The 21630-nt window shown below is 44.1% G+C and overlaps 1 protein-coding gene across 1 annotated transcript in view; it reads left to right on the top strand.

Annotated features, from left to right (window-relative positions):
- Positions 1 to 3235: 3235 nt before the first annotated feature.
- med30 (mediator complex subunit 30) overlaps positions 3236 to 21630 on the top strand; it is a 31608-nt gene continuing 13213 nt past the window's right edge. The window contains exons 1-4 of the mRNA XM_079231730.1: positions 3236 to 3283; positions 3983 to 4280; positions 6444 to 6602; positions 11555 to 11662. Coding sequence (XP_079087856.1) covers positions 4077 to 4280; positions 6444 to 6602; positions 11555 to 11662 — 471 coding nt within the window. The 5' untranslated portion in view covers positions 3236 to 3283; positions 3983 to 4076. The remainder of the gene's footprint in view (positions 3284 to 3982; positions 4281 to 6443; positions 6603 to 11554; positions 11663 to 21630) is intronic.

Genomic DNA, 21630 nt, shown 5'->3' with positions numbered 1-21630 from the left:
GCGCGCCGCGGTCCTCTCGCCTGAGCCCATCGCAACCCGAGACTAAAACCTGAAACTAGAATGTGCCGGAGTGAAGGGCAAGCTTGTTCGCGATTTAAATAATTTTAGACAGAAGGCTCCCTCTCCACACCATTCCCAACTGTTTGCTAAAGCATACCCAAGATGTATTAGCTTTTTTGTGTATTTGTGTTGAACTATAAATCCCGATGAACTAAATTCACCCTTTTCATGAATCTATACATTTTACCATTTTGTTGAATTTCTTTGGTGAAAACGTTTGAACGTTGAATCGTAAGCGTCAAACACTAGATCCTTCAAACATCAAACAATAGATACTTCTATTTATTGACTATTACACCAGCATTATCAGAAGTACTGTGTGTGTGTGTGATGCTCTCATCACATGTATGTTTGTGTCTCGCCGCTGCCGTTGTACAGTTTTAAGGCAAAATTAAATATTCAATAAAATATTCCTTTTCAAATACTTATGAGTCTTGCTTTCAAAGTCCAATTTACAATGTCATAAAATCCTGCATGATGAAGCACTGTATCCATTTTAACTCTCACTGCCTACACCAGCTCCTCTGTTGCTGGGCAACAAGCCCACAGATGGATCCATTGTCTTGAGGGGCATGTGGATCTCCAACGGTCCTCCAGCTCCTTGACGTTAAGCCAGTTTGTGTGATTTTAATTTTAATGTTTTTTATGTTCCTGGGTGGCCGGTTTGGCTGCACGGCGGGTTTGGGATTCACTTGTGCTGCTTCTAAAGGGTTATTAAATATAGAAAGTCTTAAGGAGATGGACATCCGTAATTGACTACTTGAGTTTGCAATCCTGTACTTTATTGTAGAGATCTGTCCTTTTTGTCGGTTCCACCTCTGTACGGTGCTATTTCATCTATACATCTATGTTTTGTAATGTTGATTGTATGCTAATGCATGTCAATGGCAATACAGTTTAAAAATAGTTATATACACTAATACCAAACATTATTTACTAGATAAGAAATAACATATCAAAATATATACGTTATCAACCTCAAATAGAATCTGAACTGTCAAAAGGTCAACTGAGGATCAGACCAACCCTCTTATGAACACACAACCTGCGCTCCCTCCTCAGCCACACACACACACAAGCTCGCCCTCCCACCCACACTGCTTTATCCCATACCTTCAGCTGCACTAATCTCACGCTTGTTTCCACAGACATTCAGACGTGAAAGTTGCTGTGTGCAGTTGAATGGACTTTACATGCCGCTGCCTCCAGAGCAGACCATTGTACTCCCTTCTCTCTCCATCCCAACTTAACCCCGGAGGGACCAGATCAGTGTGTGTTTAATTAAAGCATGAGTAGTGAACTAGGTGGCTAGATAATCCGTTATAGTCCTGATACCCCCTCGGCTAATAATTAGTACACGGTTTGTGTTTCCTCACAAGGGGTCTTTTTTTTATTTTTTTGGGGTTACCTTTTACTCTAACTGTTTTTACTGGTTCTCCTCTCTGCTTTTTTCCCTCCATCCACTGTCTGCCTCTGTCTGTCTCGCCCTCTCGATTCCAAGGGCCAAGTCCCAGCTTCGGTTAGATGGGGCGGTGCCGTCTGTTTAAAGGTAATCTGTGTTGGTGGATTTTGTTATGCCAGAGGCCCCCATACCATGCAGCGTCACATGATGTACCACATGCTGTGGGAGACACACACAAAGGAAATCAGATGCATTGCCCTGTGATGAATGAAGGTCTTTGATTTTGGATGTTTGAATTTACAGGAATGTTTCGACTCAGTGGGGTTTGATTACATGAAGGAAAAAAAATCAATACTTTCTTTTTTATCAGATTGCCTTGATGTGATCAATACATTATCTTGTTTCTCGTTTCACTTTGATCAGTGATAGATGATATCTCAAGTAACTAAGGGCCTGTAGACAGCTGTCTTCGCAGCCCTGCCCCATGATCAACACACACACACACACACACACACACACACACACACAAACAAAAATGAGAACGCACACAAATTTGCCTTTTTCCAATCTTTTCCCATGAGTATGATGTGTGAATGAATATGGTTCATCGAAAGGATATTCATCTCACCGACTGCCTTTTTAACCACTCACCTACTCGTTACTTTCTTGTCCCAATTAAACACAATAAGAAGACTGGCTGGATCATTACGAAAGAAACCCATTTCCAAATGGCACGCCTCAGTTGGTCTGGCTTTTTGGCAGATGGGGATTGTAAAAGTAATGCTCAGTCATTCTGGCAAGCTAACCAGCAACTCCCTCTGCAATTAAGAAGTTTCGGGCAGTCAAGTGCTTTACATATCCGTTTTGCATTTTACGAATAGGGAGGTTTTTCAGAAAAAGAGAATAAGTGAAAAGAAATGACTACAGGTTACTATTACACAAAATGTGTTCCAGATAAAAATAAATTGAAATCCAGCCCGTAACCCCAAATCTGAATGAATAATGTAAATTAAGTAATAGGCATCATAATCTACTTTTTCAGCCCCACTCAAGCCTGAAGGCAAAGCCTTTCTTTTTTCAATAAAGCGCTTATTTCCAGTCTCAGTAAGTCAGAGCATTAATTCTGCTGCACAACAGAGCAGATGCCGAGGAAGCAGCCGTTTACTGACTTATATCTATTTCTGACACCTCTTGTATTTCCAATTGATTTAAATACTGATCACTCACAAAATAATCCAAGCACAGCTGTACAATATTAAGTAATACATGGATGGATGGATCCATTGAGGGATTTGATTTAACACATAGTAGACAACGTACCCCATTCATGGATTGAATTTGAATTATGCTTAGCCTACTAAAAAAGTTATAATGACCCATGAGGAGCAATCATGTGGTGTCAATTGGCCTGAGGGCTGATGAAGTCAGATGTGTGAGACTTGGCTGTTATATCAGAGTAGACCAGCATGAGGCGCTGTTTGCCCTGAATAGGCTGAACACATTTGCAGTGCGCCTTGCTTTACCGTAATATAGTCATTCATTTCGAAACATTGGGAGAGAGGAGGACACTTTAACAAGATGAACATGGATCAAATGTTATCTTAAAGCATGTAACATACGGTTTCTTGCAGATTACAATGTACTCTTTCGTGAAAACCCCATTAAATATCGAAACAGACATTTTCCAGGGGCACTTCTACTTCATTGTTTACCGCAACCAGTCAAGACGAACTCTCGCGATAGTTGCTGTAGCTGAAACATCCTAGGAGCAAAGCAGGGAGCATGACATGTCAACAAAACAGATAAATTACCACCACACAGGTAACATTACACGTTGTCTACCGTGCTATTGAATACATATGAGCACTCACCTCCGTGTCGGGTTTCACCTCGTGCAGGACTAACGAGACGACACAGACAATGAACCGAGAGGAAGCGGTCGTGTGCGGCGGCGACTGTCCACTTAGCTTTGGTGTCACCGCTCCTCTCGTACACGGCGGCTAATTAACCCAATATCAGACCGGACGCTTTTTGGGAACGTAGTTTGAAGTCCAGGGCGACATCTAGCAGACGTGTATCGATGTAAAGGCACGTTTAACGGCTCCTGAAAACCGGTACACAACTCCATAGAGACGGCTAAAACGTTAGCTCTTAGACTTTGTCAGTGTTTGATGTGTCTAGCTAGGCAGCGCCTCGGTTCAGCTGTGAGCTACAATGTATCCATGTCTGAACGGAGGAGCGCTTTATCAACCACACACACCACTTTGCTGTGTGCCACAAATACGTGTTTCTCTACAATATTTTACAGATATAGATGTAAAATATGTCATATTTTACATCTATATCTAACCTAATTATGAACAATAAACGAATAGCTTGACGGATGATACAAACTAAACGTCTTGCCAATGTTCTTAAACATTAATGTGGCTACTCCTCTAAGAAGAAACCTCTTTTCACTCCTACTGTCTCCCTCTTTGTCATTGTCCTCTCCTGCTCTCCCTGCTGACCTCCTTGCAGGCATGTAAGGGTGTGCTGGTGTGGACTAGCACCAGACTGGTAACTTCACCTGGACCCACACCCTCCTCCACCAGCATCCTCACCGGCTGTGTACATGACAACCCCTCCACTAGTGTCGCCTTTTGGCGTGCAGCCTCCGCCACCACAGCAACAGCAGCAACAACAGCAGCAGCAGCAGCAGCAGGCCCAGGCAGCACGTGATGTCAACACGGCCTCTCTGTGTCGCATCGGCCAGGAGACGGTCCAAGACATTGTCCTCAGGACCATGGAGATCTTCCAGCTCCTCAGGAACATGCAGGTCTGTCTCACTCTGGCTACACGCCTGTCAAATGTTGGTGGCACGTGCCCTTCAGTTTCGTGTTTGCCTCTCCTTCTGTCGTTTTTATTTATTTTTCAATTTGCATACATTCCCTAAAGCCCTTCCAACACTTTTAATGCAATAAACACAATAGCATGAGAGGCACAAATATGCAATATGGAGACACAATATAATTGAACAGATCTAAACAAAATATTAAACAGCAGAATGTAATCATAAAAAGCCCAAAAGATAAAAACAAAGTATTTAAAAATATGACAGCAATATACAAACATAGTAATAATAGATTTGGTCGTTACATGACGGATCACTATTATGCAAAAACCTAAACTGCTGTCACGGAAATTCTTTAATGTGTTTGGATGCAGGATGTAAAAACAAGTCAGTCAAAGAGACTGAATAATAAATGGAAAGCTGTTCCGAGGCAAAGACATCAGTCCCGTCAAGCAGCCAAAAGCTCTCAATCTTTTTACTTCAACTCAATGAAATCTGCAACAAGTGCAAAGAAGTTAAACTTGCGGATAAAGTAGGAGAATGTTTGGTCTTCGTCAGAAGCCTACATGCAGAACTCCTCTCACACTCAGCTTCCAATGTATTGAGTATTAAGGCACGTAAATAATTGGTTTTGGTGTAAAGGTGCAAAAGCAGGTCTAATTTACTCTGTGTTAATAATGAATTAGCATAAACATGTTACAAATATCATCAACGTTCTTACAGAAACCCTTACTGTCAGGGAAACGGGGTCCAAGCAGTGGTTGCATACGTGAGGAGAGACTGATGAATCTGTTGTTACGGAGCTGAAAGGCAAAATCCAATCTCTTGCATATACTAAGCAGCTTTTTGTGCAGCCAGATTGTTGTTATGACGTTTTGGTTTAATAATGCATATTTCCCAGCAGTGAATAACAAGTGTTATCAGTGTGTTCACGATAGGAGATCCAACACTAGCTAAACAAGGGTTTTGCTCTTTCCTTTCCAGAGATTTCTCTTTGTTGAGGCGGCACTACTTTCTGTCTTTGTTGTCATAATGTAGATTTCAGATTTAGAGGAAATAAAGCCCACAGACAAACTTTTAGTTCTAACTAATATTTTTGTTTGGAGACTTCGTCACACACAGTTCAACGTGCACCCATACCGAGGCCTCAAATATCTCTCATTTTTATTATATTTTAACACGGTACATTGCAATCAAGTGAGGGCGATAAGTTGTTGAATCACAAATAAAGGTAAAGCCGGGGAATTCCTCAGGGATTTGATTGAGGATATCGGCTCGCTCCGCCGTTCACATTGCCGCTCGCCTCTGACTGAAAGATAAGGTCGGCATGCGTTTACCATGGATGTCTGCCTGCTCCTCCGAGACGCTCGACCTGCGTCTTGTTAAAATCACAGCCGGAGACGGGCCAAACAAGCGCGCCTCAGCCACAGAATGCACAAACAGCATTGATGTAAACTTGTTTTTCACAGATCACAGGTTGTGCTCGTAAAAATTATTTTATTTATCTTCTGTGCCTTTATCCATTGCTGTCTGTCTGTCTGTCTCCCCCCTGTTTCTCCGTCTCTTTGTCTGCCTGCTTCTCTTTCCTCCGCCTGCCCTGAAGACGGGCTCGTTTCATGTTATGCAGGATGTTTATAATCAGACAGTGCTGCCCCAGGGGCTTGTCGATGCGCTCAGTAAAAAACAAAACAAAACATGTCTTGTTACTCTTTAACTCCATTGTAGTTAAAAGCCAGTGATGCCACATCAGCATGAGTGAAAACATTCAAAGTGCAGCAGCTGAAGCAGTTAACCTTTTGAAGCAGATGAATCTTTTTTGTTTTGTGGTTTAAAACTGTCATTTATTTTATCAAGACCAGTTACTGTTGCATGAATACAAACATGTGAACCATTTTTTTTTAAAGGTTTCTCTACAGCTCAGCTTCTCCCCATTGTAAGTAGAAAAGAAACCATCGCATTGTTATCTCTAAAAGTGCTGTGCATTAGTAGAAGGCTGCTAATGAACTATTACCAGTCAGGGAGCAACAGAGGGTTTGCAGTGCCTTTTGCAGTCCACGGGGATCAATGGACGTTTCTTTTTATTAGCACTTGCAAAACTGTGCGCTTGTACTCTGCTTAACTCAACATTTCCTCTGTGTGGCTTCTCAGCTGCCTAATGGAGTCACTTACAACCCCAACACCCACGGGGACAGGCTGGGAAAACTACAGGAGCACCTGCGGATGCTTTCTGTGCTGTTCCGCAAGCTCCGCCTCGTCTACGACAAATGCAACGAGAACTGCGCCGGGATGGACCCCATACCCCCAGAGGTGAGACACGGTGACACTGACGGGATTCCATTATCTTTTACTCGTGTGATTTAAAGCGCAAAGTGTACACATGTGTGCGCATCTGACTTCAGGCAACTGTTTAAATCACCAGCGTAAACACGTCAAATGCTTAAATGAGCACACGTTCATGAGAATTGTTGGCAGACTAACGCCCCAATAATAATGAAATATTAGGCAGCGCATTGTGCTCCACGTGTCCTATATTGAAGTCCTGCTTTTGGAGATCCATAAAGGCAAGTCTATAATTTTTTACAACGTCTAAAGCAGAATTAAGGGACCTGCTGAAGCCATGGGATGGGAGAAATTAGGGAGTGTTCTTAATGCCGTGTTACCTGCGGGTCACACGTCACTGAGATTAAGAAGAAATGGCACAGCAAGGCGATCAATGAATGCAACGGGAGGCCTTATTATTTAAGGCGTGTCGCAGTTAAAGATGTCAATATTGATGTTGTGGTGTTATACAGTAGCGTCAATAGCCAATTTAAAATAAAAGCTGAGATTGGTAGGCTATGCTTTCACAGAGTCAAACAGGATCATTTCAACGTAATTATAAAGTGTGATTCATGTCGGGTTTTCAAACTCCGAAATTGCTTCAAACGAATTAACTATGCAATCCATTGGTGCAAAGCTTGGCTTGGAAAACGGCAGACAAACTGCAGATGACGACCACGAGAAATTGTGTTCCCAGTTTGATCCCAGTCAGTGAAAGTCTGTGTGACGGAACTGTCATGTCGACTGAATAAGAAGTAATGTGATGCTGAAGAAGATTGTGCACGTTCCGCAAAAAACAAATCTCAGTAATTATTGCTTATGAGAGAGGTTGCTTTTTAACATCTACCTGAAATAGATCTGTGCCTTTACATGTATTGAAATGTGGTAACGCGTAAAATAGAATAAAATCATTTTCAAAAAGGAATGATGATTTTAAAATGACATTTACCACTTTTTTATTTGTATCCACCTTTTATTACGTCATCACTTTACCCACTCTAGTTATTACACAACTTTAAATATATGTTATGTAGGAGTACATGGCTTTAGTATTTATTAAATGGCATTGTATTTATTTACAGGTTGTCTGAGCACACGGTGCCCTTTTACCTACATTTTCTGTTAATACTTATGCGGAATAATAGAAACGAAATAACAAAAACGGACAATCAATAAATAAGCCATATATCTGATAGTAAACCAGGTTCAGTCTCACAGGCAGGCGGAGAACATTGACCCATTTAGAAGGGCGTGTTCTCAGGTTTTATATTGATCTATTGATAATTACATTCTCACTCGTCACTGAGATGATGTCCTATCTCACCCGACCTCAAATGCACATGCGTCTGCAATCATCTGACGTGTAGTGGCGGAACCACATCATTAATTGGACATGATGGATTCTTCTAGATGCAAACAAACGTCAGCGCCTGCTGTATAAGTGTTGTATTTTTGCACTTTCAGCCGCGGCCTCATGTAGCCCTGCTTTGCACACCTAAAGTAGGAAGCTGCTAGTTTACAGGAAGTAAACTCTGGGGAACTCTTATCTCACCTGCTCCCTCTGGGTCTGTCTTTTCTCCGCTCGCAGCAGATCCCTTGGTCGCTTCAGGCGAGTCTCTAGAGTCTCTTTACCGCTGCTTGCGGGCGCCGTCCCACACACGGGAACAGCAGCACTTGCGCTCGGCCGCGTTCCACCCGAACCCACCATACAGAAATACACATGATGCATGGGCACAATTGTGACACACAGCCACTGAATACACAACACTGACACAAACAAACACAGAGTGGCTCACTGGGCGCTGTTCGAGGCTCGACGCAGGGCTACAGCTAGGCAGGCTGTCCACCAATTTTGATTGGATTTATGACTGCGGCAGTCCCTTCCCAATTTCTACAGATTGCCTCGGAGCTAATCTCTCTCACCAGACTCCTACTGAGGATAAAGGAGGATGTGGGAAGAGACCAGTCTCAAATTGGAACAAATTTGCAATGGCTGCCACCGTGTACATTTTCGAGGAATTGAATAATACAGTTGCTCGGGAGCATTATTTATTTTTTTTAAACGATCCAGCCGCTGGCGGTTCGGACGGCCTTCTTCTCGTCTGCAGTGCCGCCAATGAATCAAAACCCATGAAGGGTTTACTTGGATGTTTCCTTTGTGCCGCAATGGTGTCAACCTTCATTGAGTCATCGCGCCATCTTGCAATTTCCCCCCTCTTCTTAGTTCAACCTTATTCAAATGTTTGTTTATTTCCCCTTGAGGCCGGTCCAATGCTGACCGGCCAATAGCTCAACTGGCCATGTTTGTCCGGAGCGGAGGGTTGTTGATTTTGGCCCCCGACATGCATGCCATTTATCATCCCGCGGAATTCAGGTGCCTGCCTGACAGACGCTCACTATTGGCCGCCTGAAACAGGAAGTGGAATCAATGACTCGGGTAGTGTGACCTCATTGCAGCCTAATTAGCAACAGACCCATTTAATGAACAGCTGGACCCAAACGTGCACGTCAGCGCTTTCCCCCTTTTCTTTCCAGCTGTCGTTCTGCGCTGCCCGGCTGCAGCTTTTTCCTCCCTCGTTTTCTCAAGCTCCCACCTTTTTCTGCGTTTCTTCTCACTTCTTCATATCCCTCTTTTTCCACCTTTTTGTCTGCTTTCCCTCTCTGACACCTGCTCAATATTGCCTCACCCCGCCTCTCCCCCTTTTCTTTTTTCTTCCTCCCTCTCTTTTTTCAAGTTTATTTGTTCACGTTGGCTTTGTTTCACTCTTTTTTTCTTCTTCTTCTTCTGCAGCTGTCTCTTCTGTTCACTTTTCTCTGTTGTGCAAGTCTTCCTCCCCTTTATCATTTCCTGCACTGTCCAGCCATGCCGTTACATTTTCGCCCCCTTGGTGCGTTGATATTTTCTCGGTTTGTGTTTGCTACCCTTTTCTTTTTGTCTCAGCGCAGCAACCTGGAGAACTTCTTTAGCCCATTTCTCTCTGTCAGGCAGCAAGCCACATCCATCTTTCTGTGGAAGAGGCAGGGGTTATGACTCACACAGGCACCGGCGTGCACACACACACACACACACACACACACACACACACACACACACACACACACACACTCCTCCATCCATGTTTCCCACCCGACTCAGCACATTTCATTTTCCCCTAAGAAGCTGCCAAAATCAGCCCGCTACCTTTATTATTCAATATGTCATTGGCTTCAGTTGGAAATTATCTAATGAAAAAACATTCCTCTTTTCTTACGTTTCCTCGAGCCAAAGTCATTGTTTGTCCGAGATAATTTCCTGCACATGTCCTTGCTGTCTCTTCTCCCTCCAACAGTCAGAGTTTTTGCAGCTTGGCGTGAAGCTTAGTCTGGAAACTGACAGGAGTGCAAAAAGTTATCCGGATTTTTACATCTTACTGTCGCCCCCGCCCTCTGCCTTTTTCTGTTTCTTGTATTCTCGCTCCCCTTTTTTATCTGTTTGTATTTCTCTCTTTTCACCTCGTTCTTGGTCTCTTCCAACTCATCTCCCTGCTCCCCTTCAACCTAATCTTTTTTCCCTGTGCCTATCTGACTTTTGTTCATCGTCTTCTCTCTTTTTCATTTTTTCTTCTCCCTACTTTCATGTTATCCTTGATGTTGGCCAGCTCCAGCCAAACTAAAACACCATTCAGTCATTGCTTCCAGACGAAGCAGCTTATTCCAATCATTGTTTATTGTCCGCAGGGCTTCCCCTCCTCCAGCTGCACTAGCTCAGGTCAAACGATGGAGAAAAGCACAATGTTCTAAAGAACTTTGCGTGATATAGATTTGCATCATGGCAAGTCGTTATTGGAGGCAAGGTGTGTTTTCCCGCTATATGGGTTCTAGTTGTTTGTAGAGTCTCCCACCTAATCTGTGATCTTGTCTGGTCTGACCGTTTTTGTTTTGAAAAGGAAATGGTAGAGACGGTAGTTTTTGGAGATTCCCCCGTAGTCCACCCCTTGCAACAGGAACTCCATCCAGTGTAATACACTACTGCAGATTATTTTTCAAACCCATTCAGAGTGCTGTGGTGTGTCTGGAGAATGGTTTGTGGATTTCTTTGTGGAGTGTTGAACTCTAAAATTGACTTTATGTCAACATAAGTGATGCCATGTATTTCCCTGAAACTCTGCACAATAGCGCAGACATTTGTCTATATTTACAATGTGTGTCCATTCAGGAGCTCCGCAACGATCAGCAGCCGTATCATCAATCACACATTGCCAGTTTGAGAGCCTTTTCCTTGGCACACGTCGTACGAGGAACAGTGTGTTCTCAAGACAGAGCCATATATTACTTGACGTGTGACTCCGGCACGCCTCCTCCCCGAGGTGGCCACCAGGGGGCAGTGTGACGTAAAGCAGCGGGAGGTGGGACCCTGTCGGGAGGCTCTCGCACATCAGCCCCGCTGTAGTGTCAAGCAGACAAGGTCAAGCATACAGAGCGTTTAAAAATGAATTAATCTCCCACTCGCTCTCTGTACGGCCTCTCCATACGTTGGAGAGAGATGGGTGAGGCTCAGCCCGAGTTTCGAGAGCTTACACAGAATCCCCATTTTCACCACTTCACGGGGACAAGACTATCAGACCGCACAGGGATATCTTCAGTGTAGGATAGCACTCACAGGTTGAGCTTGCCCATATGCAGAAAATTCTGACCTGCACTCGCGGGGCATTTTTAGGAAATATATGAATATGTAGCGTTGTGCTTTTACTGGCTCATGGACAGAATAAGAGGAACAAGAGAAAAGTGCATTAGGGAGCGAGTTTTATTCCAGAGCGAGGCACGACTACCAAGAAAGTTAAACTATTTTGATACTAATGCAATTCAAATCAGTCAAATGTGTTTTGGAAGCGATTCCTCTCGCGCGCAGCTTGCTTTACAGTAAATAATATAGCCAGGTTTTTGTTTGCTCTACCTTCCAGCAACTGATCCCCTTCGTGGAGGATGACGGCTCTAAACACGAGGATCGCTCGGCTGGTCAGAGCCGCCCTGTCACCGAGGAGAGGAGAGAAATCCTGGAGGTCAACAAGGTACTGTGCTCTGTGTCTCAATAGCACAACACTGTTAAGGGGGACGGGTTTGAGTCCCAGCCGGCAGCAATGGAATCAGAAGGAAGGGCTGTGAAAAGAAAAAGTGAAAAAGGGTTCACAAAGTGATATCTTGAGATTTGATCACAGCTTAGCGTGATGTTATTTTAGATTAGTAAAGTTTCAGTCAACCTCTCAGATCCATGAGCCTCCAGACGCTTCAAATCACATCTACTTGAGCTGGAGGGGGAAAACACAGTCTCATATCATCTTAAAGATATAATAATTAGATAGGAATTCATTACGGATTAGTCATTTTCCACTCCATCCTTAACCTGAAGCTTTACTGTAATAGCACACTTCTCATTAACTGGAGAACAAGCATCCAGGTTAACGAAGGTGCGGTTTGTACAAAACAAGATTAAGAGACTGCACTTGATGATCTTTATTATCTGCTGATAGAGTTTGTGTGTATAAAGGGGGCAATGTGCTACTGTCGTATTCCCAGGACTATGAATGCATTTGGATGTACATACATGTGCTGGTCTGAGAGAGGCTTTATTTGTAATCCAAGGACACCCGCCCACCTCTCCAGCGGAGGTCATTAAGTCAGAAAGATGAGGTGGAGGCTGAAGGCCCTGGGTGGTTTTGTTACTCGAAACACGTGTTCAGCACCACATGGACATCGGCAGAGAACCAATGGACTGGCTTTACAAGAGGGCGGCCATCGAAATGTAAAGCACATAATCTCTGTCTTTGTATTCTTCACATATCCCGAGAACCGCTCGTCCGATCTACTTCACACTCGGTGGGTGTATTATTCAAGCCTCAAGGGAGAGCTTTCCGAATGTGGTGCAATTTGGCCAGATGGTGGCGCTATAAAGGCACATTTTACATTTCTGAGAGTGTCCTTAAGGTGTCTTGTGGCAGGAAGTCATTAACTATAGAGTGCTGGGATCTTTGCTTCAATCCACCTGGTAGGCTACCTGTAATAGAAAATGCTTCTTCTGTAATCTTGATAATAAGTCACACCTGCTCACTTAGTTTGTATTTTCAGTAATTCTGTTTGTTATTGTCCTGGACACCATCTCTAGGTGTAGCTGAGGATTGGTATGTGTATGTGTATATGTGTGTATGTATGTATGGTTTGGCATCCTCAGGATTGCATTGCTGCTTTCTGCTGATGATGTAGTTCTGTAGCTCTCGTTGTAATTCGATCTTCGGACAGAATTTTGCAGCTGAGTGTGAATGGGCTGGAATGAGAGTCGTCCTTTCACAATCTGAGGCTGTGGTACCTGAGTTGCTGCCCCGTGTGAGGGAATACAAGTACCCCTTTGTGTCTTATTCACGCATTAGGGTCAGATGAAGTGTGAGAACGACTTCTAGTATTGGTGTGATGCCGCCAGAGAATGTGTGTCGTAACAGCCCTTTTTATGGTAAAAATAAGAAGTTAATGGGGAGTGGCTCTATGAAGGTAAATTGTATAGCGACTGTTTGCTGTCCTGGCTCCTCAATGGTGGAATGAGCTCCCCATTGACCTCAGGACAGCAGAAAGTCTCTACATCTTCCGTCGCAAACTAAAAACACATATTTTTCGGCTACACCTTGAATAAGGAAGGTAGCGCCGTAGTAGCACTTAAATAGCAGTGCACTTAAATAGTTTAACTTTGTTGAAGAAATTGTACTTCCTTTATTCTTGTTGTTCTGAGTTTGTATTCATGGTTGAATGCACTTATTGTAAGTCGCTTTGGATAAAAGTGTCAGCTAAATGTAATGTAAAAGCTTTGACGATTGTAAGAGATATAATTTACACCTCGGATCAGTGATCACAAGTCATGAAATGGTCAAGATGAATGGTTTTGTGTTGCCTGATGTGCATACAAAGATTCAAATACTAGTGAGTAAATAAGTTACCTTTACAGTAAGCTATATAAATATCATTAACTTGACCAAGATATTGGCTGATGGTGTTTTGAATATGTACAGAAGGAAAGGAGAAGTGGGGTTGGTTATGTCTTGTGAGTGAGATGTGGAGGGATTTCAAGTGGTGGACATCAAACACACCTAAGAGCTTTTTCAAACCTATTCACTGTCAGATATGTTTTGGCCCAGCTCTGATGGAGAGAGGCTTTTTTCATGGCACTCTGAAGTGCAGAAGAGAGCTTTACTTCAAACTGACACGCCATGTCAATAGTCAGAGTCTGAACGTTTGCTGGAGAAAGATTTCATCCTGAGTCATGGTTTATATTTGCACGCGACAGACTTAAGTAGCTGAATTTGAGCACAGAGATGTGTCTACTTGCCTCATACAGGTCAAATATTCACGTTAGTTGCACGATGAAAGTATTTTTAAAGTATATTATACGTTTTTACATTTCATTTAGCTGACGCTTTTATCCAAAGCAACTTACATTTTTGCTCTATACACCGTAGATACAACAACGGGGAGCAATTAGGGGTTAAGTGTCTTGATCAAGGACACAACAACATGGACTAGTGGAGCCGAGTGGGTTCGAACCACCGATCCTCTGATTGAAAGACGGGCATGCTTTCAACTGAGCCACAGTCGCCCCCCATCGTTTCTCGTGACTCCCTTGTGGCGCAGGAAGGCAATTTGGCGCACAAAGGCAATTTGACTCCAGCGTCTGTAACGGCGTGCCCCCGCCACTCACCGTGAAAACTGCAGTATTGATGGGTAATTACTGAAAATAAATACATTGAATGGCTGTCACATGAAAATATTGCACACCATAAATATATTTCTACAAAGGAGGGAGCGAGAATACCATTTTCGTTACTACCACTGTTACCGCTGAGGTAGTACAGTGTTTAAATGTTTCAGTGACTCGAAACGAGGCGGGCAGGCGGATCACTCCATCCAGACGGATTAAAGTACACACTGATTTCCATGTTAAACAAAATAAAATGCAAATCTGAATGTTGTGCAAAGCCTTGCTAAGCTGACCACTGGGACACCACACCGGCTGACAAACCCTGCCCCTTGATATTTTGGCATTTGCCGTCATAGATTATGTGCGAGTCCAAGATTACGTTTCATCTCTCTTCCTGTGAAACAGACCCGTCGAGGTGACATTAAAGCGCTGTGTGCTAATGTCATCCTTGGGTCTGGGCAGGTGAGGTAAACAGCCAGAACTCGGACACGATGCCATCTAACGGTTCCTGCATCTCACCCGAGTACAGTAGTTCTGGACAGCGGAGCGTTGCAAAGGTCCATGTAAAAAAAGGCATCATGCATTATTTAGGAGGCCTTTTTTAGTTTGCTTTGTCGGTCAGGGATTTGTTTTGTTTGTGTGCATATATGTGTGTGCGTATACCGAGTTGGAGAGTGTAAGGAGGAGCTTTTTTGTTCTTTCTTCAGACAGAAAAGATTGCGTTTGCATTCGCTGTCACACATGCTTGTGCCGGCTGAAGCCCCCTCTCCGTTTCCTCTCTTCGTGTGCACTTTGTGCTGGCTTCTGGTCAGATTGGGCATGCCAAACCGTCTGAGTGTGCTGCAATGATAATGGTCCAAGGTCAGGAGTGTCGGCAGCAGAGATGAGAATTGGTTATTTTTAAGAGCACTGCTCCCCTGGCTGCTTTTAAATGTTAACACTACAGTGAGAGATTGCGGCGAGTCTTGCGCTCAACTGCACTCACTCTCCTTTTCACACAAAAAGACTCCATACCTGCGAAGAGTACGGTTAAAGACTGCAGATATTGTGGTAGATAGATAACGGACTTCTACCTCCAGCTCTTTGAATGCAACACTGGACTGAAAAACAGGGATTTGTTTGGGCATTCCTGCAAAAAGAACTAAACAAAACCAAAACTCTTTTCTCTGAGAGATTCAGTTCTGTACAGAATACAGACTGGACTTGAAAGTGAGTTTAATTTTCTGTCCTATTAGAGATCTGTGTATGGATGTGATAAATAACCTTGTTTATATAATATGACCTTCCCCCTATGCAAAGCATTAGCATGCAAATTGAGTTGTGCCAAATGATCCAAGTGTATACAGAGATGGATGTAGAGATGGAGACGACAGGCCTACCGTAATGCGCTGAGGGAAGCTTTTCCTCACGTTCTGCATTCCTGAAGGCACAGCAGGACCATGTTATGCAGTTTGTCTCAAGAAAACAACTTGTTATACTGTACAAGCTATGCACATTTCACTTATTTTAAAGTGAAATATATCCTACACTTACTGGCTGCACAAAATGTAAAAGATGTGATGATATTGATTCATTTTTTGCTGCTCATTTGTCTCACTTAAAAATTGTTCGTACACTTGTCTGATTGTTTTTATCTACATCTTTATGATCAGTAACTGATTTATTATGGGAACTTATTAAAGGTGCAATGTGTAAGATCTGGACAGATGCTTCAAACAAATCTGGTGCAACATTTCACCTCTACCTTTTTGTTTTTTTTACAACCTAGATTTACATAAAACAAGCCAACCACAAACTAACCGCAGGGCAAGAAAATGCAAAATTCAACCAAATCTGAGAGCCAGTCAAAATACCACTGCTATCTTATAATGTCCTCGTGCGTCGGGGGCCCGGGGGCTGTATGTCTTGACAGTTTGTCTGAAAGTTTGTTTATTGAATAAATAAAAACCTAAGTGGCAGAAATGAGAAAACTCAGATTTCCACTTTGCCGTTGCCGGCACCAAGGAGACTTCTTTGCCGGGAAGAGAGTGGGCGGCGGCTCGGGGAGATTAATCTTTTAGTTAGCAGGCAGTGGCAGCGCTGGGTCTAACTGGTGTAACGGCTTGCAACAGAGGGTTTCACTGATCCGGTGGGGTGTCAGGCCAGTCACCCGAGGTCAGGTCCCCCTCAGGTCTCCCACTCAGTGTATTTACATTCAGTATTGTGTGTATCCTTGAGGACTAGCAAACGAGTTGAGTCCATGTCCTTTGTCTGACACACTTGCAATGCAAAACTCTTGGCAGAAATGTCCAAAATGTCACCTGCGTGCACAGAAACAGACTAAAAAAGGGACCCATATATTAATAAAAATAGCTCTGTAGAGCTACTGGTGGTCAGAAACTACCTTTTTATAAGCTTCAAATTGGCTACTACAGATTCAGAACCTGAAAATTTTTTGTGGAATATACGTCAATAAATTACACACAGATACAAAAAAGCCAGTTTAAATCAAATTGAAAATAATGAAATAATAAAGCCCATATTTTGTATTACCTATTGGTATTCGTAATTACCGATGTTTGAGAATAGGTTTTACTGGATCGCGACTCTTTAGGTATCAAATGTACCTACTAATTTGTGGTATATTGTGGTTTTTTGGCTTAGTTAATGGTATACATCATCTATCTAATTTAGTTTCAGACCTTTAAGTAACCTCTACCCTGTTGGGACCGTCTCAATCACTTTGTGGCCAGACGGGCCTTTAACGAGCCAAATCATCGGCACACAGCTGACGGAGACCAAACTTTGTGATTATGTATGTCCCATTAATACGTTGTCATGCAATTTAACTTTTGACGACAGCATAGTGACATTTCTATATTTATCTGGGGAGATTTTCTATCAGCAGTGTCTGTTTGTTCGTTCATATCGCCCAAACATGCCCAGCAGCTAAAGCTTGAACAAAATTTTCAATCTGGCCCTCGGATATCCGGTGCGTGCCTCATGTGTTTGCAGAAGCATGTTTAGCTGTGATTCTGCCCAGGCTGCCCAGCTGCACATTAAGGCCGCAATAAGGGCCGCAAGCTTTGGGGAGTTAAATCGGTTAGTCTGATCAGCAGAACAGAGATGCAGCGGTACGGGGAAGCAGATGTTTGTGGCCTGGCTACATCTGCCGCAGTCACTCCAGCCAGATAGGATAGTTCTGCATGAGCGAGGGACGATCGGGAGGGAGGGTGAGGCGGCAGGAAAGAGGAAGGGAGATGCGTAGAGGAGTGAGAAAAGCGTAGGAGGAGAGCTAAATGGCAGCAAGATGTTACCATGGAGTGATAGATTAAAGATTTGTGATAGAGGGGGGAGAAGAAGAAAAAAAGGGATGGGAAGAAAGCCTCCATTGAGTAAAAGGAGAGAGAAATGGACTGTTAAGGTGGGAAAGGTGTTTGAAGATGGATGATGACCAGACAAATAGCTGTGTTGTCACAGAGAGTAGGTGTGGGAAGTGGAGGGTAAAGGACGAAGGGACACCGAGAGAATCGAACAGGCAGTAGAAAAGTAAGACACATTTGTGTGTTGTTTTTTAAAAGGAATGAAAGTTTGTATATCGGTTGCAGAGAGTCAAGGATGTACTGAAAAAATGGATGGATAGATGTGTAAACAGCCGTGGATTGTCAGAGTTAAGCCGTTCCCATTCAGATAGGGTCTTCAAAAGGAATAACAGAAGACTGATGAAATTCAGCTGCAGCGGGGGAAAAAGGATGCCTTCTGTAACAGGATGCAGAGCGAAAGAAAGAGAGAAGATTGATGCATAAGTGAAAAGATAAGTCCAAGCGTGCCTCAAACTCTCCAGCTGATATGTCACACTGGTTTAGCCTCATCTTTCCCTGCAAGCTGAAAGTAGACTTTTTTTTCTTTTTTCGATAAGGCGACTTCTATCAAAATTTAAATCCCCCCACCGCTGTAAATGTGAACAACGACATAATACATCTCTCTGAGAAGGGTGTGATGGGGCAGAGTGATTGGAATGGCGGGGGATTTTCTGTATGCGCCGTTCTGTGTGGAATAACCTTGGAACAGACGCCACCCATGTTACAATTAGACAGAAGAGAGGGATCTGATGAGAGCGCCATTGAAGTGTGTGTTCTGTGCACTTAATGGAAAGTAAGCGTTGGCCCAGTTTTACATGTTCACGCTGTTCAATCCCTACTTAATCCTTGTCTACAGCCGCGCCCCGACTCCTGCTTCTGCCACCGCTGAGGGACATATTGAAGCCTGATGTTTGCGACCACAAAATCCAAATCTGGCGAGTGGAGCCTTAGTGAAGTTGAGATTGCGAGCGAGTGGCAGGCTCCACCGCTTCCACGTCAATTAAAGCAAACGTGCTCAAAGACACGCGTCTCTCTAAGCCCCTTGGTAAAACAATAACCATGGTAAATGCCATCAAGACACTTATTAGAACTCTTAACATGGGGTGGAAACACACTTTTGATTTCTTGAGAGTAATTGGGGATCTTCCTCTTGCCATTTAGACTTCAACTAGGGATCATATTCCTTGTCGAGGATTGCTGTCATTGATGTGCCCCACGACTTGTGCATTACATCTGCCTCAACTTAAGGTCCAATTCACAAAATATATTACGTAACGATATCAAAGCGCGAGCACGTCCATCCCGCTTTGCAGCCGAGTACAAATGTTCCTTTGTTTGGCGGAGGCAGAGGGGAGAAATAGATGGTTTATTCATTTATATCATCTTATTTTTCATACATTTGTTCCAAGCTTTATTCATTTTGTCTTCACTGCCACTTATATTCCGTCACTGCATCCCAAAATAAATGGGTTTTGAGCGGAGCACGATGATTCCTTCGCCTGGCCGCCATCCCTGCCGCTAGGATCACTGGGAAGTCCGGGCGTGACAGACTGGCCTTGTGCTTCAGTTACCACAAACTGTCCGAAGACACAAATCATTTCTCTGTAATGTACCAAATGTATGCACATTACTTAATTTAAATACATGCAAGTAGCACACGAGCACAAAGACTAATTACATGGCAGCTCAGTCGGGGACATTTCACCCTTTGCCGGTGCTTTGAGAATTATACATGTTTTTTTGTCGTAATTTGCAAAGGTTTCGGGACTGCAAAAGCTTTTGTGCTCTAATTAGCATATTTCCTTCCAAATCAGCACACCTATTGATGGAATTTCCAGCAAATCCTCACAAGAAATTGTGAATGAATTTGCGTTTCCGTCCACAGTCATCGAAGTACAAGATGTTTGGCGCTTTGCAGGTGGCGCTGATTCTCCAGTCACGTGTTCTCCTCACCCCATCGTCACACACTGGACGCTTAAGTCACATGCTTCATGTCCATCCTACAGATGGTGACCCTGACCGTAGCGGCGAGCTGTCACTTCAGGCCTGTCCCCATTCCCTCCCCCCCAAAACCCCAGATCCATAACCCTTCCTCTTTTCGGGTTGCAGTCTGGAGCCCACCCCTCAAGCTGATTGCGTTGAACAGGTAGTAGAAGTAAAGATCAACTTGGGGTGGAGTGGCGATGGGAGGGGGTGGCTGGAGGAGAGGCAGATAAATGACTCCTCCATGGTAATGTCTGGCTGCTTTATGGGGTGTCCTGGCTGTGAGTGATGGCCTTGCTCTCGTTATCTGTCGATTGGGGTAATTGCTGTTTGTCGGAGTCTAGCTGACGGATGGTGATGCAATCTGCCCAGCGTTTCGGGGGGCAGGCATCACCACTATCACTCTCCACAAGTGTCTTTACTAGGAAGCATGCTGTGTGTGACTATGTATTTGAATCACAGTGGTTTGAATGTGTATCCCCCCCAGTGTGCGTCTGCCACTTTGTCCCTGGTGCCTCGCTGCAATACTCTTAGTACACCTAGTGCTCATTCTCATCCATGTAGTATGTAGTTGTGGTTTATGTGTGTGTGTGTGTGTGTGTATGAAGAGGTAAAATTGACTTGGGCACGTGTGAAAGTCAACCGTGTTTGCATAAATGTTTAAGATGCATTAGCCATAATTCATTGGTGCCTAATGGTTTGTGATTGCTCAATCTCTTTGCTGCAGACCTCTGGTGCTGTAGAATGTGATTGTGCATATCAATTCCAGGTCCCCAGTCAGACGCGCTCTTTTCTGCTCAAATAAAACAGACCGAATTCTGTGGCACCCGAGCGACCACAAATTACAGCCCTAATGAATATCCGACATTACTGGTCACACGCCAATTAATGAAGGGAAAAAAAAATAAATAATATGACAAGTAAATTTGCCAGCAGAATACATTTCTCCCACAGAGCACCAATTTGGACGGAAGCTTTTATTTTTATTTTTTTTTCAACGGCTTCGATTTTGCGACCAGCTGTCGCAAGCGAGCGCCGTCCAAGTCTGTGGGAACCGGGCCTCTTTTCTGCCTTTCTGCTTGCCTGGCTGACTGCTTGACTGGCTGGCTGTCTGGCTGAGTGACGGTGCGTTTTGCAGAGTGGAGGAAGGATGATTCATAGCGGGCTCTCCGGACTACTTGATAATCATTCCATCTGGGGCGTGGGACAGGCTGTCTTGTCATTGGCACATCACTCATCGTTTGTTCTCCTCTTGCGGCCCTTTCCCCGCTCCATCCCTCCATCCGGCTATGTGTCCCGAGGGCCTCGGCGATGACCCTCTGCCCCCGGTAGTGGAGGTTGTAATGCTGGACCCGTGCGACATGGCAGACTCCCACCCTTTCTTCTCGGCCGCACCTGCCCCCCCCTGCCCCACCCCTCTGCTGCAGCCTGCCACTGCCACTCGCCTCGCGTTTGATTTAATACCAGCCTAAGTGTGAATAAATTCCTGTCACAGCCCATTAAGGAGGCCTTGGAGAGATCTGGCCTGTTATTAATTCTCCACAGCTCCTCTCTTTCTCTCCCCTCTTTTTAGTTACTATCTCTCCCACTCGGCTGCTGCTGCTCTCCCTCTCTCCCCTCACCACACACTGCCTTGTTTTTTTTAAAACACCCCGTTAATTACTGTGTCTGTCCTCTTTTATTCAAATGAGAGAAGGGTGAAATGTAAAAGCAGGGGGATGTTTTGTAATTTCAAATAGAGGAGCCATCCACTGTCTGGCTCTGCTCTGCTCTCCAGACCTGTGCGAGCTCGCTGCCGGCTCGGCGTGTATAATGAATTCCAGTGGCTCTGGCGGTTAGTTTTATCTGAAGAGGAGGCTGGGAGTCTGCCGAGGCCTGGCGATAAACAAACGCAACCTCCTAACTGTAATAAGACTGGGAGAGAGGGATGCAGCTTGGTTGGCAGATGCTCTCTCTCGCCTTGCTCTCTGATTCC

Source organism: Taurulus bubalis (assembly GCF_910589615.1).
Source record: "Taurulus bubalis genome assembly, chromosome: 16".
NCBI lineage: Eukaryota > Metazoa > Chordata > Actinopteri > Perciformes > Cottidae > Taurulus > Taurulus bubalis.
The sequence above is the reverse complement of the archived record's forward strand: the minus strand, read 5'-3'. Positions and strand labels throughout refer to the sequence as shown.